The sequence below is a fragment of the Ursus maritimus genome, unplaced genomic scaffold, assembly GCF_017311325.1.
Source record: "Ursus maritimus isolate PB19 unplaced genomic scaffold, ASM1731132v1 scaffold_8, whole genome shotgun sequence".
In the NCBI taxonomy this organism is placed as follows: domain Eukaryota; kingdom Metazoa; phylum Chordata; class Mammalia; order Carnivora; family Ursidae; genus Ursus; species Ursus maritimus.
This window is the reverse complement of record NW_024426996.1, coordinates 77,326,408-77,352,781: the sequence shown is the minus strand read 5'-3', so window position 1 is coordinate 77,352,781 and position 26,374 is coordinate 77,326,408. Positions and strand designations below refer to the sequence as shown.

At 54.6% G+C, this 26,374-nt stretch overlaps 1 protein-coding gene across 6 annotated transcripts in view; it reads left to right on the top strand.

Moving 5' to 3' along the window:
* Positions 1 to 26,374, top strand: part of JAKMIP1 (janus kinase and microtubule interacting protein 1) — a 106,638-nt gene that overhangs the window by 75,633 nt on the left and 4,631 nt on the right. For all 6 annotated transcript variants that reach the window (XM_040625109.1, XM_040625111.1, XM_040625112.1 and 3 more), the window contains 8 exons: positions 5,272 to 5,481; positions 6,401 to 6,520; positions 9,062 to 9,208; positions 10,149 to 10,289; positions 12,224 to 12,283; positions 23,334 to 23,462; positions 24,794 to 24,922; positions 26,286 to 26,369. In XM_040625109.1, the coding sequence (XP_040481043.1) occupies positions 5,272 to 5,481; positions 6,401 to 6,520; positions 9,062 to 9,208; positions 10,149 to 10,289; positions 12,224 to 12,283; positions 23,334 to 23,462; positions 24,794 to 24,922; positions 26,286 to 26,369 (1,020 nt within the window). The remainder of the gene's footprint in view (positions 1 to 5,271; positions 5,482 to 6,400; positions 6,521 to 9,061; positions 9,209 to 10,148; positions 10,290 to 12,223; positions 12,284 to 23,333; positions 23,463 to 24,793; positions 24,923 to 26,285; positions 26,370 to 26,374) is intronic.

Here is a 26,374-nt window from a genome sequence, read left to right as displayed (position 1 = left end):
TCCTTGGTGTTCATTGGCTTGTGGGCGCGCCATTGCAGGCTCTGCCGCCACGTGGCCTCCTCCTCCCCTGTGTGTCTGTTTCCGGCCCCCTCTTGCAGGGACACAGGAGTGGATCCAGGGCCCACCCTAATCGGGCGTGACCTCTCCTTCACCGACATCATCACACCTGCAGAGACCCCGTTTCCAAATAAGATCACTTTCTGACTTTCAGGGTGGACGTGAACTTTGGGGGAACACTAGTCCCTGACGACAGGCACCAAGGAGGAGAGTGAGAACAGCTGCTGGGGTTGCAGCCTCGGCTTCATTCTCTGTTCCCTGAACTTTGGGGCGAAGTGAGGCTAACAAAGTTACCCGCACATTGGTGGGCATGTCGGGAGCTGGCCAGATGAAGGTTTTCACGGGGACGGATGTCCTGGTGGATGTGGGACCGTTGGGACAGCGTGGCTGTGCAGAGGTGGACCTCCGTTTGCATCGTGGCTCTGAGGCTCAGGAGAGTCTGGGCACGTGCTGTGCTCTGGGCCTCAGTGGGCTGTAAGACGGGCGCATGCCATCTACTGTGAGGGTCTTCTGAAGCCTGCGAGAGAGCGTGTCTCGTGAGTACACACGTAGTCCTGAGCTCGCACTGGCGTATGAGAAGGAAGGAGCAGCCATTGGTGTGCTTTCCCGAACTCCCTGGCAGGCTCTTCTGGTTGCAAGTGACAGAAATTCCACCTCGAACCAGCTTGAACCGTCATCTGTCAGCCTTTGTAACCGAAGGTGTGGGATGAGCTTTGGGCACAGCTCCGGAGGCACTCATGCCCCCCAGGGTCCCGGTCGGGCAGGCTCTGCTCAGCCTCTTGCTGCGTCGTTCTCAGCCTCTGCACTCTCACGTTGCACTGGTGAGATGCCACCGCTGCGCGAGACCCCCGTCCTCGTCCTCACACACACACAGCCCAGAGGAAGTCTCCTTTTCGGCTCCTAGTAAGGAGAGCAGGAGGGTCCTCTCTGTGTTGTCTCCAGGCTGTTGGCTCTGACTGGGTCATGAATCTGACCCCGAGCCAGTTACTGTCGGGGGGCGGGGCCTGTGAGTGGTGTGAGCCAATCAGGGGCTGCCATGGAAATTGGACCGGCTTCAGCCCCACCCCTTCCCTAAAGCGTATGCTGAGACCAGGAGCTGGCTTCCCACTCGGGTGTCGTAGGTTGGGGAATCTCAACAGCAGAGATTCGTGGCCTTGTCAGGATCCTGGGGCAGGGGGTAGGGTGGCTAAGAACTTAGCCTTGGGAGCCAGACACAAAGTCCACAAATGGAGAGCCTGCCATTGGCTGTGTGAGCTTGGCAAGTCTCCGACTCTCAGGGACCTCAGGACTCCGGCTAAGGAAATCAAACAGCCTAGCTGTTCTAGAAGCCATTCTGCATTGTCCATGTGTGTCTGGACCTCATCTCTGCCGGTGGGGACTGTTTTTTCTAGGAACCTTTCCCATGGTGATGGGTGTAAACCCTCTGCTCATTACCTGGGGTAAGTGGGGAATGGGCACTTTTCTAGGTGCAGAATTCGGGATTCCAGAGGTGTGTCGCTTGCAATGCTCCTGCTTTGTGTGGGAGGAGCTAGTGTCATGCATGGTGGGAGCTCCATTCCTGTGCAGAGCAAGCGTGTGGCCTGGATGCTGCGGGGACCCTACATGTGAACTTGCAACCCCCTCCCTCCTGACTCCCACACTTTATTATCGCTCTCTGATCCACTGCAGTGTTGACTTGCGTATCATGTGTATTGGCTACCTCCCCCTCTAGAACAGAAGCTCTGAGGGCAGGGACTCTGGTGTTTTGCTCAGAGGTTTCCCAGTACCCATTGAGGGCACCCGGCTTAGTATTTGTTGCATTAATGAAAGCAGGTGAGTGGTTTGCATTAATGAACTCCTTTAACATACTCCTTATTGCTTCTGGACTGGCATCCGCGGGGGCAGCAATGTCTTCAGCATCCTTAAGGATTCTTCCCTGCAGCCGGGAGGTGCTTCTCCTCGGTCAGAGGGCATTTGGCCCAGGCGGGGAGCTCCCGGTGGGTCGCCACCAGGGGGAGCCATGGGCACGTTCTGCCGCGGCTTCAGGGGCCGCACCTGGCGGCCCGAGTCTGGATCCAGGAGATGGTCACGCGGGGCTGGGCAGTGGAGAAACGGGAGCACACTTTTTACTCTCAAAGAAAGGTGACTCAGAGAGTTTTCTGGAACTGTAGGACTTTGCTTGAAAGCCCCCCAGTATTTTGAGGGTATTAATTGCCCCTTCTAGAATCTCAATTATAGTTGATCAGTGTTTAATGCTCTGCTGTTTAAATAAGATAGTCTTACGTTCACCAGGAGCTAATACGGATTAACGGTGACAGCCAACAATGATCGCAGCTTATAATATGCCAGGCTCTGCACTTCAATCTAAATCCCCACCACTGGACAGGGGGGGTTCTAGAGAGGACTCCGTGGGCCTGCTTTACCGAGGCCAAGGCTGGGTCCGACAGGTGACCCTGCCTGGGCGTCGGGAGGGCACACAGTGTGTGGGGGGCGTTTGCACTTGCTTTCGTCTGCTGCCAGGATGGAGCTCGTAACCAGCCTTGCCCGCGGTGACGGTCTGCCTCTGGGTTCGAGGTGCATGATTCACAAGGAAGAGGGTGCAGGTCACAGTCGGCTTTAATTCACTGCACCGAGTGTGCTGAGTGAGAAGGGCCTTCGGATTCTTCTCCTGTGGCTTTCTTAACACATGGCCACAAACTTCGTGGCTTAAAACTACAGAAGTGGATTCCTGCACAGTCCGGAGGCCAGAAGTCAGAAATCAGGGTGTGGGTAGGACTGTGCCCCTCTGGGGGCTCCAGGGCAGACTCCCTCCCGCCTCTCCCAGCTCCTGAGCTCCTGGCGCTGCACCCCTCTCTCCATCTTCACTTGGCCTCCTCCCTGTGGCTTCTCTTCTCCATCCCTGGCCTCTCCTCTTCTTACAAGGACGCTCTTCAGGGGATTTCGGACCTACCCAGTTAATCCAGGATGATCTCCTTGTCTTTTTAGGGACCACAATTCAAACATCTACAGTATTCATGCATTTCCTCAATATCCAAATACCTAAGGGGGACAAAGTCTGGGAAGGACAGGTGCTACTGTTTGTGGAGACCTACTGTGTGCCATTGGACAACTCTCATTAGAGCAAGCGTCTACTGAATGTCTGCTCCGTGCCAGGCGCTCTCTATGTGTCAGCGTGTTTAAATTCTCAAAACATCCCTAGTAGTTCTGTGCTGTTCTTATCCCCATTTCACAGATGAGAACACTGAGGCACAGGAGGAAATCAGGGGACGTGACCCAAGCGATGGGGCCGGGAACGGTGGGGTCAAGGTCCTGTGGCCCAGGTCCCCACCAGCCTGCTTGTCTCTGCCCCCTTTTGGGTGATGTTCCGCGTCCCCTTTTCTATGTGCAGAAGCTGAGGTGTGGAGAGGTTATGTGGCTTGGCCAAGGTCACGCAGCTTGCCGGTGGGAGCTTAGTGTCCGGTCCATAACTTCGTGCCCCAGACACTGTGCTTTTTCCACTGTGCCCATTTGTTGATCTCAACTGGCTATAACTTGTAGGTTGGGTGATCAAGGCAGTAGAGTGTTACGTTGCTTCCACACCGGCCCGAGCTTGGGGGCCCCTCCCAGATATGTATTAAATAGCACCGCAGATAGCATACCCAACAGACCTTATCCGTAGCGGATTTCATCGAAACTTTTCAGAACTTGTTGTGTGCCTTAAGTCAAATACATTTATTCCTAAATCCCATGATGATGGAGTCATCCTTGTATTTGAAACTCCTGTGGTTTTTGTCAATGAATGAAACCCCAGTGCTTGGGAAATTCTCCCTGTTAAAGCCTGCCTCAGTTTCCCAGGGCTGCTGTAATGAAGGACCACAGACTGGGTGGCTGAAACAACAGGATTTATTGGCTTATAGTTCTGGAGGCGGGAGGTCTGAGATCTGGTGTCACCGAGCTGTGCTCTCTGAAGGTGCGGGGAGGAGCCGGGCTTGCTGCTTCCGGCCGCTGTGGCTGCAGGCAGTCCGTGCCATTCCCGGGCCCGTGGGCCCATCCCTGCGGCCTCTGCCCTCCATCCCCACTCAGCCATCTCCCTGTGTGTTGTGTGCCTCTTCTCTTCTAAGGACACAGCCTAAGGGCCCACCCTGCTGCAGGGTGACCTTCTTCTAACTGATTATATCTGCAACAACCCTTTTCCAAATGACATCATGTTCTCAGGTTCTAGAAAGGACGTGGATTTGGTGGGGAGGGGTGCGGGGGGTGGGGCATGTGACACCCAGTACAGCACCCTTACTGGGGCAGTTTCCCAGCTGTTGGCTTTGTGTTTGGAATCAGTGCAAGTGTATGGCCCGGGGCCAAAGCTTTCCCCTCTGTAAGCTTCCTTCCGCTTGGTGTCCTCTGGGCAATGCGGGACAAGAGCGGGCTGGGCGAACTGGGGCTCACTTGGAGGTCCGCATGTGGAGAGGCTGAGGCCCTTTAGAGACCCCAGCAGAGACGTAACCGGTTGGTTCTATGATTCTGGCACTCCATGAGAAGTCAGGGCCCGGGGAATACGCTGGGGTGTCAGCAGCAGGTGGGGGAGTTACTGTCATGGGTGAGGACAGGGCTACCTGGGGAAAGGGTACAGACTGGGGAGAGGGCCAGGCCTTGGAAACTCCAGACTTTGATGGCGGCCAGAGCAAGGTGAGTCTGTAAAGGTAGAAACCGAGCTCTCATGGCAGAGGGCTGGAGCGGTGGGAGAGGCTCATGGGCCAGATGCTGGGAAGGAGCATGGAGGACAGAAAGTTGTCCTGTGGGTTCGGGGGCTGGGGGAGCATAGAGAACCTTAGCAGGAGCAATTTTGATGGAGGGGTGGGGGCTGTGACCAGACAGGAGAGGGTTGAGGAGTGAGTGGGAGATAAGACCCACCAACTCTGTGAAGAAGTTCAGCTGTGGGGGGTGAGGGGGCTGGAGGGGCCTGAGGTCAGGATTTTATTTTCTTTCTTTAAGGTAAGAGAGACATGAGCATTGACATGAGCCCCTGGAAAGCATCTAGCTGGCCATAAAGGTCCATGAACCCATAACTTCTCTGCTCCTCTGTGCTCAGGGGAGGAGGGCCTGGGCCGTGGGCTGTGGTCTCTCTGTGTCCCGAGTTTTCTGAGTTCGGCTGACCCACGTCCATGGTCCTGCTTAACCGTTTCCTGGGCCTCAGGCCAACGAGGGAGAGATTTCCCTGGTCGCGAGCCTGTAGATTGATGGCTTACTCTTTCTCTTTTGCAGATGGATGAGATCAGAGGGAAGGACCGTGTGATTCTGGCCCTGGAGAAGGAACTTGGGGTGCAGACCGGTCAGACCCAGAAGCTGCTTCTTCAGAAGGAGGCTTTGGATGAGCAGCTGGTTCAGGTCAAAGAGGCGGAGCGGTACCACAGTAGCCCAAAGAGAGAGCTCCCGCCTGGGATAGGGGACATGGCAGAGCTCATGGGCGTCCAGGTGAGGGGGACGGCGGCAGGTGCCAGCACCGGGGCCTCATGGCTGACTGCCACCTGTCCTTCTTTCTATGGGTCATTCTTCTGGTCACCTTGCCTGCCTGCTGCCTCCTCTCACCCTCCCTCCCTTCCATCCGTCCATCTGTCTTGCCCTCCCTCCCTCCCTAAATGGGCTGACATTCATGACGTGCCGGGCCCAGGCCTGGGGATAGAGAGGTGAGCATCTGGCTGCTTGTGCCTCCAGCCATCTTGAGCTCAGTGGACAAGAAGGAAATGAAGACATCAGTGCCACGTGTGCGGTAGGAGCACAGGAGGGGGCCCAGTCTTGAAGTCGGAGTCCTGCAGACGGGTAGGGGCTTAGCCAGCAGGAGAGGGCTTGGGCGCAACAGCTTGGTGCTAACATGCACAGAGGAGGCTGAAGCAGCATGCGCTCCTTCATTCATTCACTCCTTCATTCATTTATTCACTCATTCATTTACTCATTCACTCACTCATTCGTTCAATCACCACATGTTTGAATGTCTGTCATACATGCCCTGCGCAGATCCCATATGAGGTGCTGGCATGCCAGTGGTCAGCAAGATTGGCCCAGCGGGTCTTGAGGAATGTCCTAGCGTGTCCACGACGGGCCTTTGTAAGAGAGACGCAGTGGACAGGGGCTCAGACGTGAAGGTCCCCAGAGACTACATTTGGCTCTGTGGGGCCATTGGAGGGCCTTGCAGTCTTGCCACTTGGAGATGAAGTCTTCCTGTGAGTCCCTGGCGGGGCCTGGGGTGCCCGTCTGTGTGGCTTGACTCCGGGGAGCCCCGGCTGGCATTGGGCCTCCCAGCGAGGAGCCCTCTCTCACATCCCACGGGTTTTCTGGGAGTGCTTGGGGTCCTTCAAGCTTCTTCAGAGTAATTTGTATCCCGACGTTTTTTTAGGATCAGCATTTGGACGAGCGAGACGTAAGGCGATTCCAGCTAAAAATTGCCGAGCTGAACTCGGTGATACGGAAGCTGGAGGACAGAAATACCCTCCTGGCAGACGAGAGGAACGAACTGGTAATCAGCCCCCCGAAACACAGATGGTGCCTTGTAGGGCGCGAGGAAGCCGCCCTGGGCCCGCAAAGCCCACCTTGAACACATAGTTAGTGTGGAGGCTTTCTGGTTTTCTTTACTTTCTTTCATTAATCTCTGATTAAAAATCTAACACACGGTCCGTGAAGAAAGCTGCAACTGCCCTTTGTCTCAACAGGAATTTATCCTGAGCAAACAGTCAGAGATGTGAGGGGTGTGGAGAGGGTGGTCGACGCAGTGTTTATGCTGGCGACCAGAACCGACCCGAAACAAAACAAAAGCCCACTTGTTCCATACTCAAGTATTGGGCAACGTAATCACGGACCATTTGTGCAGTGCGCTGCGTGCTGTCATTAAGAATGGCAATAGAGATCCTATTTATTTGCCTTGGAAATGGGCTCGCAGTAAATTAAATGACAAGCAGTTTCGAGAACAAAACTACACCGTCATCGTGCTGGACATGGGATGTTGTGTTAGGTGGTATGATTATGGATCATTTAAATTTTTTGCATCTCTGTTTACTTTCTTTTGCATGATAGTTCACGGATTTCTAATTTTAAAATAATGAACAGGGACTTTGGGTTAAACATATAAATCCGTAGTAAAAAGAACGGCTTCTTGACTGTGTGTAAACTTGCTGGATAAACAGCTGAATTTTTACGTTGTGGGAGTTGGTACATAAACTTCTTAACAAACGCCTCGTCGTGTTCCTGTTGATTCTAAATTTTATTATGAAAGTGAGTCCATCTATGTCATATTTGAAAAACATGGGAGATGAACAGTGTTGATGAATGTCACCTTTTCACAGTTTCAACAGGATCAAGATTAGTTCATTTCCTGCAAGTATTTTTAAAGGCATATTTTTAAATGGCTTTAATCAGACCGTACATCAAATATTAGATGTACGTTTTCCACTTAAATATTTATGAACTAAAAAAGGCCCCTAGTGGGCTACAGAGCGGTTTACTAAGAAGATAGAAACAGATGTAGCTTGCTCGAAACAATTCGGAGCACCCCGACGTGTTTAAAGCAAAAATCGACCAGCTAGCCAGCGCTTTGAGCTTAAAATCATGACATAACTACTCTTAGCTCTTTGGGGCGGTTCTTACATGGTGTTAACGCTCATGGAAACATATCGACACCCACCAAGGGTCTTTCTGTTGTTGTTTTGCGGTTACAAATGGGCTTTGTCCCCTCTGGCTTGTTCGGCAACTTGCTTTATGGGTTACAGCCCCGCCCATCAGGACAAGCGGACTCATGCTGTCTATTCAGCGGCCCACAGCTCATGCTCCACGGTGTGGACCTACCGGGTCATTCACTCATTCCTCTCTAGGAGGATCTCTCGGCTGCCCGGTTCCTTTGCTTGGGGTCGATGTCCAGAAGAAGAACTTCTGGGTCGAAGGTCCATTTTATATTTGAACAGGTGCTCCCCCAACTGTTTTATCTTCCTTGACAGCCTGGTCCCCCAAATCAGGGATCTGCGGTCAGTCCTTGTGCTTGATTCTCGGTACCAGCACTTTCTATGTGGCTAGGAGCACAGCGCCCCAGCTCTTTGCGGTCAGGCTCTCTGTGAGATGAGGATGGGGGCCACCTCCTCGGGTTGGTGGGAGGCATGAATAAACCCAGCAAGACTAACCACAGTTTGTTCTGGAAGGCAGACCTGACCCCAGAGTGCTCCTGCTTCAGAGCCCTCGAGGGCCAGGGGTGGAAACTAAATGACAAAGCTCTCCAGCTCCCTAAGCCAGGACTCACGGTGCCCACCCTTCCTCTGCCCACCGCCCCACATTCTGTGTTCCCGCTGCACCAAGAGAGCTGTGTTCTTATCCACTCAGAACCTCTGGGGGTGTGGTTTCCCCGCCCAGAACGTCTGCCTGCCCTTGTCTCTCTGTGTTTGTACCTCCTTTCCTGTCTTTGCCTTCCATCTGCTGGAAGGGCACCCCGTTGTACCATCCCTGTCACCAGCACCAAGAGGGGCTCCCCCGATGCCGATCAGACAAGAGAGACTGGAAGGGGATGCCCCACCGGTTGTCGAGACTCAGGGATCACCTCCAGGACTGATGCCCACCCTACTTATCCTTGTATCCCTGCACACAGTCTGGCAATGCGTGGGGCCCAGGCCTTCCCTGCTGTCCGAAGAAGGCAGAGTTTCTGCTAGGTCTGCACTTGGGGAGGGATGGTGGCCGGGAGCAGCTAGGTCACTGGACTGACTTTTATGCGTCTGATTCCTGACCGTGGGGACTAGTGGACAGGGGGCCCTGAGGCAGATCTGTGGGCCTTCCTGTTGGGCTGCAGCCTCCTCCTCTTGCCTCCCCCAGAGCCCTCTGAGCCTCGGGTAGGATACTGTGTTTGGAAGCCAGGTGTCTGCGGGATCTTTTTGGGGTTTGTAGCATCCAGGAAATGTGTCCTCACAGTGGCAGCTCCAGTCCCAGGAAGGCCCAGGCTGGATCCCTGTCAGCCTCCATGGTGTGACGTCAGCAGTTCACTGGGTCTTAGAGCCACCGGCCTTCCATGTCTTTCTGATCGTAGCTGAAACGCTCCCGGGAGACCGAGGTCCAGCTGAAGCCCCTGGTGGAGAAGAACAAGCGAATGAACAAGAAGAATGAGGACTTGCTGCACAGCATCCAGAGGATGGAGGAGAAAATCAAGAACCTCACAAGGGAAAATGTGGAAATGGTGAGTCGTTGGCCATGGGGACCCCCAGCCCCGAGCTCTGGTCTCCGTCTGGGATTGTCCAGCCCCAACCCTTCCAGTCCATGTTCTCCCTGCAGTCCCTGCCTCCTCCAGGAAGCCCATGAGGGGTCTCAGCCCACGCCCACCCCTGTGCTCCCGCTTCTCTGGGACCCACAGTGCTCGGGCTCTGTGCCCGGAGGGAGGACACCAGGCAGCACCCCACAGCTGGGGCTGTACCTGCACCCTGCTGCCTGCCGCCCCGTGGCCTCAGACGCACCCCGCATTCTCCCTGCACCTCAGTGCCTTCGTCCAGAAAGTGGGGGTGGCAATACCAGCACTGGGGGTTGTCTGGAGGACAGAGTGGTGGCAGAGAAAGGCCTCCCAGCCTACCTGGCTCCTGGGCACGCTTACTAGGTGAAAGCTATGGCCGTTTCTGCTCCAGGTGCTTTCTTTGCATAAGGGATTTGCATTCGCCAGCAAGAGTGGTTGGTCTTTGTGGTCAGGGGGTGTCTGGTCTTTGATCGTCTGTGGAAGAGTCTGAGGTTTGTGGCCCAAGGTAGTGAGGTCAGCCACCCCATCTACAGCGGCAAGACTGACACTCTGCAGGAGCAAGGCTCTCGTCCTGGGGTCCCCCAGCAGGCCCAGGTGCGAGGGTGTGATTACCGGTGACGTGCTCGCCTCCCCAGCTTCCTTGTCCGGCTTCCAGGGCCCGGTTTGGGCGACCACCCCCCCACCCACGTGCGGGGCCAGCCCTTCCTCTCAGCAGCGGGCCCTGCTGGCCATGCCCCGGGCTGGCTTCTGTCTGTATCTGTTGCTTCCTCTGGCCTGGGGACCGGCTGCTGTCATCCCTCCTTCCATCCCGTATCCCTGTGCTCACGCCCCTTGGCCTGTCACGAAGCTGCCGGCTGAGCAGCCCCGCCGGACTCTCTCCCTCTGGCCGCAGAAAGAAAAGCTGTCTGCGCAGGCGTCTCTGAAGCGACACACTTCCTTGAACGACCTCAGCCTGACCCGGGACGAGCAGGAGATCGAGTTCCTGCGGCTGCAGGTCCTGGAGCAACAGCATGTCATCGACGACCTGTCACTGGTACGTCTGTGCCCGGGGACAGTCCTCGGGGGGCGCCAAGTGACACCGGGTCAGGAACGGCGTGGGGGCTCTAGGGGCGCTGCTAGAGTGGGCAGGGTCTCCCCGAGCTCATCCCGGCTCCTCCCCGCTTTATTTGGGCCAGAAAGCAACCTTGAGTCTGTGTAAACTGGGAGCAGTTTCCATGGCTACTCTTTTTCTCACATCTTCTCCCTGATTCGTTGTCGTTAAGCGGCGGCATCGGTTTTGAGAATGCATCTTCTGGCCTCTGCAGAGTGGGCACGATTTTCCCCCGAGATGTCTGGTTTTTTGTTTTTTTTTTTTAGCTCAGTTGTCGCAGACCATGAACTTGAAAGCCTGAACCTTATAATCACACTAGAATTTGAAGGGCTTGCTAAGCCTCTGCGTGTGTGTAAGATTAAGAGGGGGTGAGCATGTCTTAGTAGGTGGAGTGTTATATCCAGAGAGTTCTCCAGCTGTCTGTGAAAGTTGCTCGGGCACCACAAGCGAGCGTGTGTATGAGCTTCTCTTGGCTCTTAGAAGCAAAGTGTGTTCTTACTGCCCACGAGGCAATGTGGCGGTTCCATTCATGGGTCTTCAAAGAGTAGACAAACCAGTGATCAAAATTCTAGGATAAGCTTTGACCATAATTGTCAAGGTCACGTTGTTGTCCTTCTTCCTCTCTCTTTAACTCCTTCCCTCCTTCCTTCCACCCACTAATCCATTCTCCTCCTCATCCTTCCATTCATCTTCTCATCCATCCATACTCCTTCCATCCTTTCTTCCTTCCTTCCTTCCATCCATCCATCCATCCATCCATCCATCCATCCATCTGTCCTTCCATCCACTTACCTTCCTATCCTCCCCTCCCTCCCTTCCTCTCTTCCTTCCTTCCTCCCATCCATCCATCCATCCATCCATCCATCCACCTTCCCATCCTCCCCTTCTTTTTTCCATCCCTTCTTCCTTCCTCCCATCCATCTATACTCCCATCTTCCCATCCTCCTTCCATCCCTTTTTCCTTCCATCCACCCACCTTTCTACCCTCCCCTTCCTTCCTTTCTTCCTCCTTCATTCCTTCCTTCCATCCATCCACCTTCCCATCCTCCCCTCCTTCCTTCCCTCCCTTCGTCCTTCCTTCCATCCATCCTCTCATCTTTCTTCATTACACAAAGATTTGATACAGCATAAGATGAAAACACACCTTCAATAAAATGAAGATAGAGTTGAAAGAGGAATAATAAATCAGTGAGACTGGAGGAAATACATTCACATCCACTGAGATGAGGAGGGACAAATACGTGGACCACAGGGGCTGGAACCAAGCACCAGATTTGTCTCTGGATTTCCGAGCAGCCATGGGGAAAAGCAGGGCTTGGTTAGGAGGGAGAGGTGTCCTGGTGTGGCCTGGGACCGAAGGCTGCCACACCTTCTACTGCTCTGCACACGCCATTCCTACTACGGTGGCCAGCGGGCAGCCACAGGCTCCGCACTCCATGGTAGGTTCTAGGCCCACAGAGCAAGGGAAGAACCTGAAGTCAGAAGAGTAAAGTGTGTCACCGGGTCTGGGGGAGGCCCACGGGGATTTGGTCCCAGCTCAGTCTGAGCTCCCAGCCACAAGCTGTTTCATTCTGGGCTGTGGTCGCCATCCACACTGCCCGGTGCTTTACACCTTCCAGCCCCCAAAGCAGACAGGCTGGGCTTTCAGCATTGGCAGATTTGGGGATTTTTCTCAAGACAGTCCCAATCTTGTTAAGGACTTGAGTAAACGGGGTGGCCGTGTAGCTTGCCATTCTAGGAAGCAGCCGTCACGCGGGTGCTCAGAACTTGGACTGATCCACACCCGGTGCCGACAGGCAGGCGCAGGGTGAAGGCCAGGGGGTTGGCTGATGTGATGTGACCTGGCTGCAAATGCCAACAGTTGTGTCTCCTTCTAGGAGAGGGAACGGCTCTTGCGCTCCAAAAGACATCGTGGGAAAAGTCTGAAGCCCCCCAAGGTAAGCCCGCAGTGGCGCAGCTGCCCTGCTTCGTGGCCCTGCCCAGGCTGCCGGGCGGATGGCCCAGGAGCGGGGAAAGGCGAGCAATGCATAGGGGGCCCTCGAGGCAGAGACACTCACGTCTCTGCATGTCTGATGGGGAGAAAGCCCTTACAGCGTCTCTCAAAGCAACACCAGTTATGGCCTTGGCCAGCGATTGTAACTTATTCATGGAAAATTTACTGCCGGATTCTGTATGCAGGCCTCAGGGGGTGCTCACCCAAAATTAAAAGCATAAATACTTAGACCTTTTGAAGGATTTAAAGGGCACTCAGGCTTGGTTTGTAACATCTTATATCCTGTTCTGACAAGGTCAGGAGCTTTGGGATTTTCCTGGAATATGCAGAACCGTGTTCTCTTTGGAAAATGTGGTCTTACAGAGACAGTGCCCAGATGTCCTGCAGAGAGAGCACAGCTGGCCTGGGAGCATTCGGACGCCATAGGGACCAGGCTGGAATGAAAAGAACAAATTGGGGCAGGTGTTAAAAAAAAAAAAGACGTCGTTCACATTTAAACCCATGAACAATTTTCACTGCCACAAAGACTCGGGCCTGCTTTCCTTTCTGTTGAACTGGATGCCCATCCGGGTTTATCTTGGGGTAGAGATATGGTCCTGGAGAAATATTCTCTTCTCTAAAGAAAACCGCGGTGCAGATATGCCGGTCCGTACCACCGATGCGAGGCTCTCGTGTCAGGGTGACGGTAGGGAGCGCTGGTGCCTGTGGCAAACTGAGCCCCCAGCAGCACGTGGTGTCACATATTCCGGGGGTCCCAGAGAAGTGGGGACCCTTCCGTATGCGTGTTCTGGGGCGGCTGTAACAACGTACCCCAACCCAGGGGGCCGAGAACAATACAAACACGTTGTCTCATCGTTTTGGAGGTTAGAGGTCCGAAGTCAAGGTTGGGGCAGAGCTGTGGCCCCTCTGAAACCTGTAGGAGAATCCTTCCTGGGCTCTTTTAGCTTCTGGTGATTTCCTGGCACTCTTTAGCATTTCTGGTCTTGCAGCTGCATGACCCCAACTTCTGTTCTTGTTGTCAGAGGCTGTCCGCCCTGTGCGTCCCATGGCTGTCTTCTTATAAGGACACCAGTCATATGGGGTCAGGGGCCCACCCTGATCTGCTATGACCTCATGTTAACAGAGTACTGGGGGTAGGGCTTCCACATGTCTTTCTTGGGGGGACCCAGTTCACCCCAAAGCACCTTATTTTATATAAAAATCTCAGGATTTTAAATGTTGGCACAATTGTTAGAATCCACTCTGTGGCCCAAATAAAATCTATCTGTGGGCTGAACGTGGACACTTGACAAAGTGGTGATGTATATACCACGCAAGCCCGTGAGGTTGGCGTTCTTTTTCCCATTTGACGGATATAGGAATCATGTAGGCATACAGTATAGAAATAGCTCAAAGAGACAAAGTGAATGGACAAGGCAGAGGCTCAAACTCCAGTCTGGGCTCCAAAGCCCAAGTACCACCAAGTCAAGGTGGACAAAGGGCAGGTCTCTACGCACTGACACCAGAAACGCAGAAATGAGGGGTGCCTGGGGGGCCCTCTATCGGTTAAGCGTCTGACTCTAGATTTCGGCTCAGGTCGTGATCTCAGGGTCGTGAACTGAGCCCCACGTCGGGCTCCGTGCTCCGTGGGGAGTCTGCGGGAGACTCTCGCTCTCCCTCTGTCCTTCAGCCTGTTCTTTCTCTTTCTCAAATAAATAAATAAATATTAATTTAAAAAGAAACTCACATAGAAAGTGGCCGGGCAGAACTTGTTTATTGTGGAGCCACTGTAACAGCAGCAGGGACCGCCTGACAGTCAGAGGTGATCTGTGCTGGCATTTTAATGCAACCCCCCCCCCAACACACACACCCGGAGCCCTCGTGCTGTCCCCTTTTTCTTAATAACATAACTAAAACTGTAGAATCCACTTTGCTTTCTGTTTTTTTTTTTTCCCTTAACATTGTACTATGAAGCATGGATCTGCGTGGTGACCCTGTCGTCATAAATACAAATTTTTATGTCTACATACTCTGTTCAGTAGATGGGCCATAAATTTGTTTCCTGTTCTGGGTCAGGCATGTTAGCTCTCAGCTCCCAGCGGCTCTCCGTGCTGCCGTGGTGAGTGAGTGTGTTTATGCCTGTGTAGACAACTCCTTCTGGGCCAGGTCTACTGTCGTCCCTGAGTGTGACCGTTCCATGAAGTGACTGGACCTTCTGCCTCCGCATATGCCCCCACAGCGGCTTCCCTTTGTCCCGGAAGCTGCGTCCAGGGTCTGGATTGTCCCCATGGGTAGACTCCCAGAAGGTGGGCTATAGATCAGGGGTGTGAAGGCTTTGGGGGAGAACATGGGACGCCCTGTGCTGTACGGAAGAGACGCGTCATTTTGCACGGCTGCCGGTAACGTGCGTGAACGCCATGGTCACCACGGAGCATGCTGAAAAAGCAACAGTCTAAAGGCCTCTGGCTTGACTGAAGAACCAGACGTGCTGTGGCATTATACACCCCATAAAGCTTCTAAGTAGGGTGTTCGGGAAACCCACTGGTGAGCTGCGACTCCGTTTTTCAAGCCTGTATCAGAATTCGTGGAGTAAGGAAGGATCCTGTTTTTCCTTTTCCCAATTTCTGAATGTGTTTGTGGGAAGAGAACTTCACAAAGGCCTAGAACAGAGTTGGGTTTTGCCAGGCTTGCATGGACAGCAGGTGAGGAGGGCAGGAGCTGTGTCCCGCTCACCGCGCCCCGCTCACTGTCTCGCACAGAGTAGGTGTCCCTGGATAGCATTGACTGAATGAGCAAGTTGCTTTTACTGGCAAAGTACGTTTGCACGACGCTGGATCATCTCAAAGGATGGGTGTGTTCTGTTCGGTCACTACGTGAAGTAGTTCACTGCCCCTAGAAGGCGGAGTTTGGGAGTCTCCGTGGGAATTTTCCTGAGCTGGTTCAGGGTCTTTTCCACTTACTGTTTCTGTGACCCACACCCTCTTTTCTTTTTCTCAAGATTCAAGGATAGAGCAGTTTCCCCCACATGCTCCTACTTTCTCCTGGCATTGTCTGGGGTCAGAAGGGGACCCGAGCAGGTTTTTAAGCCCCCCCCCCCACACACACACCAGGGCTATCTCTCGGGCCTGGGCAGCTTCCCTCTCTTCCCTCCCACAGGCTGCTGGGATTCAGTAGTTTCTTTATCCCCTTAAACGCCTTCATCAAGCTCTGTCCGTTGTGTATCTGTGGGCTTTACCACTTTGCCCAGGCCTTTGTTTGGCACAATTTTTTGTGCCAGAATTTTCTGTAAGTCCCTGGACTTGGCATGTCCCCTGGAAGGGGCTTCTCCAGTTCCACGCCCACACCCCAATCTGCTACAGATATGGTGATGGTAGAGCCGCGATGTCCTCATCCCAGGGGAACCTTCACACCCCAAGGGCTGCTGAGACAGTCTCACTGTGCTCTTGGGGACAGGACTGGTGTGGGCGTCTCTGCCCCAGGACACTGCTAGTTCAGCCCCCCATGGGGAGTAGCAGGAGATCCCTGAGTGGTTCCCCAGACCCCGTGTGGGGAGGGCGGGCTTGCTCTGCAGAAGGACTGGCATCACAGATGAAACTACACAGAGCCCCTGGCTCGGGGTGGGTGGGTTTGTGGTCTGAAAACTTGCTGCCCAGCAACAAGGAGTCATGTCTCAGTATGGAGCCGAGCACATGAGTGTGGCTAAGGTCAGCACGGTTGGCTCATGCCCCTTGGTTAAAGTGGGGCTGGGTTCTGGGGAAAGACTGAGACGCTGTAGCCTACAGCCGCATGAGAGTCTGGTCCGGCTCCTGGCCATGTGGCATCGACCTCGGGGAGCCTGTGTCCTGGCTCTCACCGCGATCATCCCATCCAGGAGACTAAATGGAACATCTGCCTCTGGGTCTGTCATGTAGTCGGGGATCCATAAATGATGATTTCTCCTTCTCCGTTCCCCTTACATCAGTAGCTTTCCTTTGGAGGGTCTGTGGAATGCAGATACCCAGGCCCTGCTCTTCACTTCCCTGGTTCTCGTTCATGTCACCTTTTTCAAAAGAGAGACTGTCTCAGGTAACGGCGAGGTGAGCTCTGATGCCCTTTAGACGGTAGCCATCCTTCTCGAGAGGCTGGGAAGATTGCTGAGAAACATCAGAGCGCCATGGGAAGAATCGCCCTTCCTTGGGTCCAAGTGTCAGTACTGTGGGCTCCTCGTCCCCGAAAGGCCCCGGGGCTGCTGTCACCAGGAAGCAGCTGATGCCCGATGACTTTCTGGCAGGTCACTCATGGTCAGTGGCTCCTGCATCTGTTCTCATCAGACTCTTAGGGCCTATCCAGACTTGACCTTGTGCCCCCCAAGGCCAAGCCTGCTGCTCCGTGGTGGGAGCTGCATTGGTACAGAAGCCAGGACGCACCACCTTCCGTGGCTGGGGCATCTGGGCGTTTGTCGTCAGGTGCCATGCTTTCTATTTCTACGTACCCAGAGGAATCTTGTTTTCCCTGTAGGGTTGTTTCCACTCGACTTTGTTCCTGGCCTGTCCTTGCCCGAGGCTCTGTCACCAGCCAGCCTCACCAGAGTGAGGTGTGGCTAGATGGCGTGTGCCTCATTGATGGGGCTGCGTGCGGCAGTCCTGTGGGGAAAGCATGGGGACAATTGTGCAGACACAGAACCTGCATCCTGGGTCACACCCAGGCCACGGAGCAGCACAGCCATGCACACTGTCCATATGTCCTGACCTGGGGCAGCATCTGAGCAGTGGGGGGAGGATGGAGAACAGAGCTGGGGACCTGCCCAGGGCACCTCATCTGGCATAGCAATGACCACAGGGACATCGAGGTCACACCTAGACTTTGGAATAGACAGGAAGTTAGGGTGGTTCTAGGCACTGTATTCAAATGGGGCAGGAAACCCCAACACTGGAAATGAGTGTGGGGGTGAGTCTCAGTCTTCAGCAGAAAAGCTGCCTGGGAGGCTGCTCTGTACCCCCAGGTCCCCTGCCTGGTGTTAGGAGGGGACCCCAGAACCAGTGTGGGGGGAGGGCCTTGAGGCAGAGGCTCTCTGATTCCACGCCTGTGCCGCCAGGCCTCCGCTTTCTCATCTCTGCACTGTTCCCTCAGGCTCTTGTCCGCTTGTCCTGGGGTCGTGGCAACGCTTCCCTGGCTGCCCCTCTCTTCCGGTGTCTTCCTCCCTCCACAACTGTCAGAAAGGTCTTGCTGGGGCACAAGTCTGGCCCTGCCACCTTCTTCCTAAGAACCCTACACTGGCTCCCCATTTTCCAGGGAATGAAGATGGGGCTCCTTGGCTGGCCCTCAAGGCTGTTGGGGATCAGGCCCTGCTCACCCACTGCTGTGTTCTCGTCTGCACACCCTGGCTCCAGCCCTCTGGATTTGCCATCCCACCTCATCTACAGACCCCAGCTCGGGTCAGTGCCCCTCCCCTCCTCTGTTCACTGCCTCCCGCTTCTTCAAGATTCGGCCTAACTGTCCCCATTCCCAACAAGCCTTGCCCCTCCCATGCGCAGGCCTTTCCTCTGGGCTCCTCAGCCCTCTGCTCCTTCTGTCCCAGCACGTGGCATAGCACCTTATTCTCAGTCTCCACATCTGCTTCTCCCGCGGCTCAGTGCCAGGAGGACTCAGAGGATGCTGGTGGTTGAATGGGGTAGATGGCTGCGTGGAGAGCCAGCAATGCAGCTCTCAGCCCCTCCTGTCGCTCATCCCTCTCGCCGTCATCACAGGCACCGCAGAATGTCAGGGGACAGGACACAGAGGGGTGTCTCCACTCTTGGGGAGCTTTGGCAGACGTGAGGCTCTTAGTAGGTCCACGAGTTGACAGGATGGGACACATTTCATGGTTTCTGGGGCTAGGAATACATTTACCAGGCAAAGTTGGTCTCTGTTTTTTCTCGGGGATCCAGGTGCAGGGCAGCTTGGAGAGAAACAAGCTTTAGGCTTGTCCCAGAAATCGACAGCTTGCAGATAGCATGGCTTCTAGGACTGTCTCCCCCTCCCGCATTAGCCAAGATTCTTTTTACTGAGAGTGTTGAAAACTCAAAGCCATTTAAGAAAGAAAAGGAATTTATATAGCTGAGAAGTCTAGAGGCAGCTGGATCCAGACGGTTACACAATATTGCCCGGAACCTGTCTCTCTCCGCCTTTCTACTCTGCTTTCCCCATGGGCTGGCCTCTTTCTCAGACGGGCTATCCCCATGTGGTGCCCCCTGTAAGCTGGTGTTATACCTGCCTAGCACCTTCCGTGGCCAGAGGGCATCTCTCGTCAGTAGTTCCAGCAAGAGTCCCATAGCTGGTGCTCCTTGGCTCAGTTTGGTCATAGGCTCATCCCTGAACCAGTCCCAACTCTGCCTGGGGGTGGGGGAGCAGCTCATTTGGAAACATGAGTGAAGGCTCAGTGGGCGCTATGATGTGGTTACAAAGCTCATATCATGGATACTTTGGAAGGTCAGAGTATCAAGCATTATTACAATTGAAATAAACATAGGAACTTGATTGTCTATATTTTTCTTTTTGTGATTGTCCTTTGCCTTTTAACATGGCTTGAATATCTTCCCAAGTATAGCAGTTTTCCTTTTTAATGGTATTATCTATCCATTTTATCCAACATGTGGGATTTTACTTCTGCTATTCTGCTGAGAGCCGCTTCTCCAAGAAACGCGGGCTCCCGTGGGTGTCCCAGGTGTGGATCCTGCCTTGGTCAGTCTGTATAAACAGCTGAAGGACAGACTGCCGAGAAGCCCATGAGTTTAGCTAGTCCGGGGTACACTTGGGGTGGCCGGGGGACAGCAGAGAACGTGCCCAGGTACACGCGGCAGGGGGCGCCTCCTGGGTTTTGGCTCTGGTCCTGAAGAAAGCTCTCTCCGCGTCACCGTTGCTAGTGCTGTTCCCAGGTGCCTTGCGATCGCCCAGGGACCCGGGGCCTGTGGAAGGGCAGCGCCGGGAGGATGGCCCCCGGAGAATGCACCAGTGGGGAAGCTGTCCTGGGTGATGACAGTGCCAGCCCGGCCCCTGGAAACCGGCTGCTCTCAGCCCCCGGATCTGCCCTCGAGCTGGCAGTGCTGCCGACGGAGGCTGGGCACAGAGCTCCGGACACGGGCACGGGAGTCGGCAGGAAGCCTCGGACACAGCGGGCCGGGCGTGGTGGAGAGGAGGAGAACGTTCAGGGGGAGAAGCGGTGCTTCCCCCTAGCCCTGGAGAAAGGCCTGCAAACAGGTGCCAGAGAGGCTGCTCTGGGCCCACCGGGCGCCCTCGGGCTAGCGGGCTCTGCCTGGGCACCCGGCCATGGAGTACATCCTCTTCGTGCTGTACTTCTCCTTCTTTCTCTGTCTCTGTGCCCTGGTGTGCCTTTACTTTTCCGGCTGCCAGGAGATGACCTACAAGCATGAAGGTAAGTGGCCGCCTCTGGGCGACTGTTACGGGTTCTGAGAAAGGACGGACCCGGCCTGGGGAGCCCCTGCGTGCGCCGGCAGCTGTCGGAAGGGAAGGGACGTGGGGAGGCAGGAGCAAGGGGGCTCGGAGGCTGCAGTCCGTGGAGCAGTGCGCCTTCAGTGCCTTTCCATCTGCTGAGAGAGAGCACCTCTGTACGTTCAAGGTGGAAACGGAGCAGACACATTTGTTTTCCATTTTTGTCCCAGCTGCATCTTAAAAATTTGGATTGGTTTATAAAAGGGCGTGGGCGAGGCAGGACTCTGGGGGCAAAGAAGACGGAAATCTGGAGGAGTGAGCCCCCAGAAGGCGTGCGGCTGGGAGCTGAGGAAATTTCCTGGGAAATAAGGGGCTCCCCAGGGAATCCGAGAAAGGTGGACAGCTCTGGAAACCTGACAGTTGTCCCAGTGCTTGACTCTTTCTTAAAGAGCCGAGCGTTTGAGGAAACAGTGTTTTCTAGGTGATTCTGTCCTTCCTTGGGGAAGGGTGCTATTTCACATAGATTCTGAAAATGCGGCGTCAGGCGGAGGTCACAATGGCGTCAAAGAAGACAGCCCCAGATTTTCACTCTAAGTGTGAAAATGTCCTTTTCTATCTTGCTTTTATTAACAAAGGCATAAATCTCTGTGGTGTATTTCGGCTTCCCGTACAATACCATCACTTTTAAAAAACTAACCCTTCGAGGAAACAAACTAATCCCACCCATACGTTGTACGAGGTTGGGGGTTTCTTCGGCCACCTGCTGCCGCTGGGGGAGTTGTGTGTGCCCGGGGTCTGCGGAATCACCTCCTGTTGGGAGAGGGACATGATGGGAGTGTTCTTTTGTGCTTGATGGCCGTCAAAGCTGCGTCCCGCCTCCCACACCACAGCCTGCTTCCCTGGAGTCTTGGTCTCCGGGGCCACATTGGACTTCTGGGGGCTCCACTTGGCTCTGGGGAGAGGCTGTCGACAAAGGCAGCGCTACTCTAAATGCACGTTGCCAACATCTGTCCAGAATGCCCTGTGTTAGGGCTCGGTGAGGGAGGACCTAAGTAGCCTTCCTGAGAGGTTTCAAGAAGCAGGTCATCCTGGGTAATGAGCACTGAGTCGTTAGCCCCCAGAATGGTCCAGGATGCTGGCAGGGGGTGTTGCGTCCTAATGGTTTGGAGAGAGCATGGCGGGATGGTTCCTGGAGCTCCGTGCGTGTGCGTCCCTGCTGGCTGCCAGCTGACACGGCAGCAAACGCAGTCCTGTCCCCAGAGGCCTCGCAATTAGCAGTGTTTACAAGAAATAAGGTTGGGTGAATGGCTGCACAGAAAGATGAGGAGCCTGGAGCTCAGGGAGGTGAGGTGCATGTGTGCAGAGAGCTTTGAGTGCTATACACCTGTTGCTCCTGGAGGTGCCATCATCACCATCAGGAAGTCACGGCCATTCACTGCTCCCTGGGAATCATCTGGAGAGTTTTCGATGCCTGAATTCAAGGGAGGTCTCTCTTCTGGAGAGGAGATTGGAGTATATATGACTGTCTCCAGCTTCTACTTGGAGAGAAGAAATCATTTGAAATCGACGGAGCCTAATAGGTCCCCACAGTTCTACCTGCTAAATTCACCTGGGGTTTCTTTTCTTTTTTTTTTTTTTTTTGAAGATTTCATTTATTTATTTGACAGAGAGAGAGACAGCCAGTGAGAGAGGGAACACAAGCAGGGGGAGTAGGAGAGGAAGAAGCAGGCTTCTCAGCAGAGGAGCCCGATGTGGGGCTCGATCCCAGGACCCTGGGATCACGCCCTGAGCCGAAGGCAGACGCTTAACGACTGACCAATGCAGGCGCCCCTCACCTGGGGTTTCGACCAGGGGGTTGCCCAGCTGCTGCTGTCTGTGTGAAGGAGGGGAAGGGCTGTCACGTGCAAGCCTAAAACTCTTTGTGGGCAAACAAGTTAGTTTAGCTCTGAGTTCATTAACAAAGACACGTTCACAAATACGCATTTAAGAATCAGTATTTACTGAGTGTGCCAGGCTCTGGGCCACGGTGGGGAATACAAAAACCCAAATCTCACCCCTCATGAGCAAACCCCTGTCCTCCTGCGTGTCTCCAGCAACACCTTTCCAGAAACGGTAGCTGTACAAGAGGACAGAGTAGTCACTGTCTCCGTATTCCTTCCTGATGGCTGAATTATTTCTTAATTATGGTATTAATTATGGTAGCAGCCAGGGTTCTCTTACATGTGGGCGCCTGAGAGGGCAGACATATGCCAGCGTCAATAAGCAGAGTTGGGGGGGTCCCCTCAACGAGCAAGGTGCACCCTGAGCTCTCTGTGGGATGAGGAGTGGGGAGGGGGCTCTGGCAGGAGCCGGGTTCTGGAGGAACCAGGGGGGAGCCTGGGGCTTGGCTCTGGAATTAGTTACGGAAAAGCATTCATCAACTGTAAACACAAATAAAAATCCTTCTCTGGGGCTATTTTGAAGGGAAAAAAAGCCAATGTTCCTCAAACCCGGGAAGTTGATCTGGTGATTGTCAGTTAATGTCTGCAGCCCCCAAGGGGACAGAAGGTCCTTGTGGCGGAGAGGACAGGACGCCTGGTTTTAATCATGTTGTGTTCCCCAGGCCCCATCTAGCATCTGACCCATAGAAAGTGCTCAGCGAGTGTTTGCTGAATGAATGCAGGAATGTATGCGCACATGGCTGAATGAAGCCCCATATATCGTGGTATTTGGGGTGGGAGAAGTGCTGGGGAGGTTAACCAGGAAGCCGGCACACGGAGTGTCAGAATTGCCTCTGATTCTGAGTGATTGGTGCACGAGTGTCCCGTACACTGTTCCTTCTAATTTTATAAGTGTTCCAAGTTTGCTGTAATAAAAAGTTAAACTAAAATTGCCTTTTAGGGGCGCCTGGGTGGCACAGCGGTTGGGCGTCTGCCTTCGGCTCAGGGCGTGATCCAGGCATTCTGGGCTCTTCTGCTATGGGCCTGCTTCTTCCTCTCCCACTCCCTCTGCTTGTGTTCCCTCTCTCACTGGCTGTATCTCTGTCAAATAAGTAAATAAAATCTTTAAAAAAAAAAATTTGCCTTTTAGTGCAAGTCCAGTTGAGGACCTGGACCACACATTCACCCAGCCAGTCAGAGCCCGGGGTCCATCGTTGGACCCTCTGCCCCTTTAGCCTTTCCCTGTGTCTGGTGTGTAGAACGATACATCTCACCGGGCCCCGCTGCCCCTCCGCCCCTCCTTAGTAGGACACGCACCCTACCCATCGAGGGTCAGCATGTTGGGTACAGCCCACACGTGACCTTGCTCTTGGGTGAGGTGGGGGTTCCACGTCTGTCTGATGGAGAAGGAAGCTGGTGCTCAGAGGGGCTGAGTGGCTGCAGAAGGAGCCAGGGTCAGGCCAGTGTGTTGCTGCAGAACCCCCCCTCAACCCTTCCACCACCTTCGGTCACCTCCTCTCCCACCCAGTCCATCAGAAACACCACCAGCTGCCTTTTGGGATGCCTTTAGGGCACAGATGTGTGTAGTCGCCCTTGTGCCCTGGGGGTGATGGGCTGGGGTGTGAGGGAGGGGCCCTCCACAATTCTGTGTCCATTCCTGATGTCATGCACCTTGCCTTAAATTTATAGAAGCATGTTGTGGAGACATTTTTTGGATTTGATGAGGAGTCTGTGGACTCGGAAACATTGTCAGAAACATCCTGCAACACAGACAGGACGGACAGGGCCCCAGCTACACCGGAGGAAGACTTGGATGATGTAAGCAACCCCATATTTGAGGTGCCACGGGGGTGCTTCCGGCACCTGACAGCTGCCCCTGCTACTGCCCCGCCTAAAGATCTAAGCCTGCAGGGCCTGTGTCATCACAGCCGGTAGACCCGAGGACAGGTGGCCCCCACTGGGCGGGGCTCTGATACTGGCAAGAGGGGTGCTGGCAGCCTGTGGTGGTCCCTTCCTTTCCCCAGTGCTGATCTCACAGAGGAAATCTGTGGTCGCCTTGCTGTTAACTTTGCAATTACACTTGCTGCGTGGTAGGCTGTCCCTGGTCCCCCTGTGCACATGTGCGCACACACACACACACACACACACACACACGTGCACGCACACATACAGGCACATGCAGATGCACACAGGCACACACATGCGCACACACACAGGCACACACATGCACACACACAGGCGCACACATGCACACACACAGGCACACACATGCACACACACAGGCGCACACATGCACGCACACACCCAGGTGCATGCACACACAGGCACACCACCTAGTGGAAGCAGCATGAACTGCTTTTTCATTAAGCTGAGGTCAGGCAGGAGAGAAACCGCATGGTGCTGGCAAGCTCAGAGGGCGGTAGAAACCACTGGAAGCCCTCTCCCACCGGGTCACCACCCAATCATCGCGCACATCCAGGGTCATGACCGCGGCATTGAGTGAGCTGGCCTCATGAAGGTGCAAAGGGCAGCTTGGTCCTTACCCACGTGCCCACCCCCGCCCCCAGCTGAATTCTTTTGGGAAACCCGAGTAAAACATGGTCGTACCAGACACATGTGACCACCAGGACATACCAGGCAGCTTTGGGCACCAAACACGGTGTTCTGCATCCCCATCTCTCGTGAGCACACGGGACGTCTCACGTGGACGCACAGGGCATTTAATGTGATGGGTCCCCCATAACGGGTGGTTCCCACTTTCCACGACTACAAACGATGCATCAGTGCCCATCCAGTCCTCTACCTCTGTGTTCCTTGGGGGTTGTCTCCTTCAGAGAAATCGCCCAAGTGAGAAGTGCTGGTGGGAGGGGCTGGCCCCTGGCGCCCTTGCCCTTTCTCCCTTGCCCATGACTCAAGGATCCCCAGGGTTCCGTGAATTCCTGGGAAGGGTGCCGATGATCGGGATGGCGTCTCCTCTGGCATCCTGTCACTCTAGGGCCCCAGTGACATCCCAGCAGTGACTGGCTCCTTAAGTAATTGCTGGCCACGCTGTGAGGGCTGGATGTGTGCTTTTGTCTCAGTGGAGGCCCGTGCTGGGAGCCACACCAAGTCACGTGCTTCCTTATGTCTTTCTTCTCCATGACGCCAAGACAACAACCAGGGAGGAGGCTGACCTGAGGTTCTGCCAGCTGACCAGGGAGTACCAGGCCCTGCAGCGGGCCTATGCCCTGCTTCAGGAGCAGGTCGGGGGGACGCTGGATGCCGAGAGAGAGGCCCGGGTAAGTGTAGCAGGCCCACGGGCCACAAGGGGCTGGGTGGACCACCGGGGTCTCTATGCCCTGCCTGTGACACTTGGAGGGGATTCTGAGTGGTGTTGGGGGGCGCCTGACCTCAGAAGTGCTCTCTCTCCGTCCTCAGCCGGACGGCAGGAGCTGCCAGAAGAAACGATACTGTCATCTAGCACACATCATGTGTGCCGTCTGTTTGCAGGAATGCATTCAGACTTTAAGACTCAGTGACGAAATCACAGACGTGGTGGCCTTGTAGACTCCCCTCCTCCCCTTCCCAGGCTGAGAAAGCCCTGGAACACCCCACAGAGCCGATGCAGGGACTGTCGCCGGCGGGGGGCGGGGGGAGTGCTCCCTCAAGGCACTCCGGTCCCTGCTGGCCACCCAGGTCTGGGCTGCGCCCACCGTTGTGTGGGGCTGAGCTCTGCCTTCCAGTAACATCCACTCACGGGCCCTGACCCCACCTTCAGGAGTCCCGTAGACCAGCAGCTGCCTGCCCTCCCTTCTGCAAGGAACGGGACCCCCAGAGAGCACCCACTGCTGCCAGCACATTCCCCACTTCATCCCTGCAGCAGCCCCTTGAGGTCGGCGGTGGCAGCTGAGGCTGGGGGGAACGGAAGCGTTTTGTGCCACGGTAAAGGGTTCAGCCTATAACCTAGATATGTCAGAGGAGGTAAAGGGCTGGGCATGGTTTGGGCTGAATCGTGTGGTTTTTATTAGAAGTTTCATCTAGTTGCCAATGTTTAAAAGTCAGGAGATTTCACATCATAGAAACCCAGGCTCCTGATCTCTCTCAGCAGCTCAGAACGCTCTCAGCCTGGCAGCAGCCAGCTTCCCGTTCCACGTGGTAGCAGCTTCGACTGCAGCGGGTGGTGATTTCCCCCGAGACGGACTGTGTGCCACAGTCCTCACCGCCCCCTATTACCCCACACGTAGTGAGCTTCCCTGACTCACACACCTACCTGCTCCTTGAGATATTTTGGCTTTCAGCCCTTACTGCAGACGACCAAAGGCCCACGAAACATGCCTGGTAGTGTTGATAAAGGCAACCACTGAATTGATCAGAAAGCTGTGGTGGGGAACCCTGACACGCCTACCTTCTGGCCCACTCACCCCCTTGAAGACACCGACCGCTGCTCCAGGCTCCTGTCATTATCTATAACATTGAGAGGGTTAGAGCCATCGATGTCTCCAGACCTTAACATTCTTAAAAATTGCATGTGTACAGCCGGGCAGGCCACCTCCGAGCCTGTGCGTGGATGAGCTTCCAAGGCCTGGTTACAGCACAGTCTTTGCTGCTCCTCTGTCATCCCTTCACGGTGACCCGCTCACTTATTGATCCTTTCCGTTCCAGACTCGGGAGCAGCTACAAGCTGACCTGCTGAGGTGTCAGGCCAAAATCGAAGACTTGGAGAAGTTACTGGTTGAGAAGGGACAGGTGAG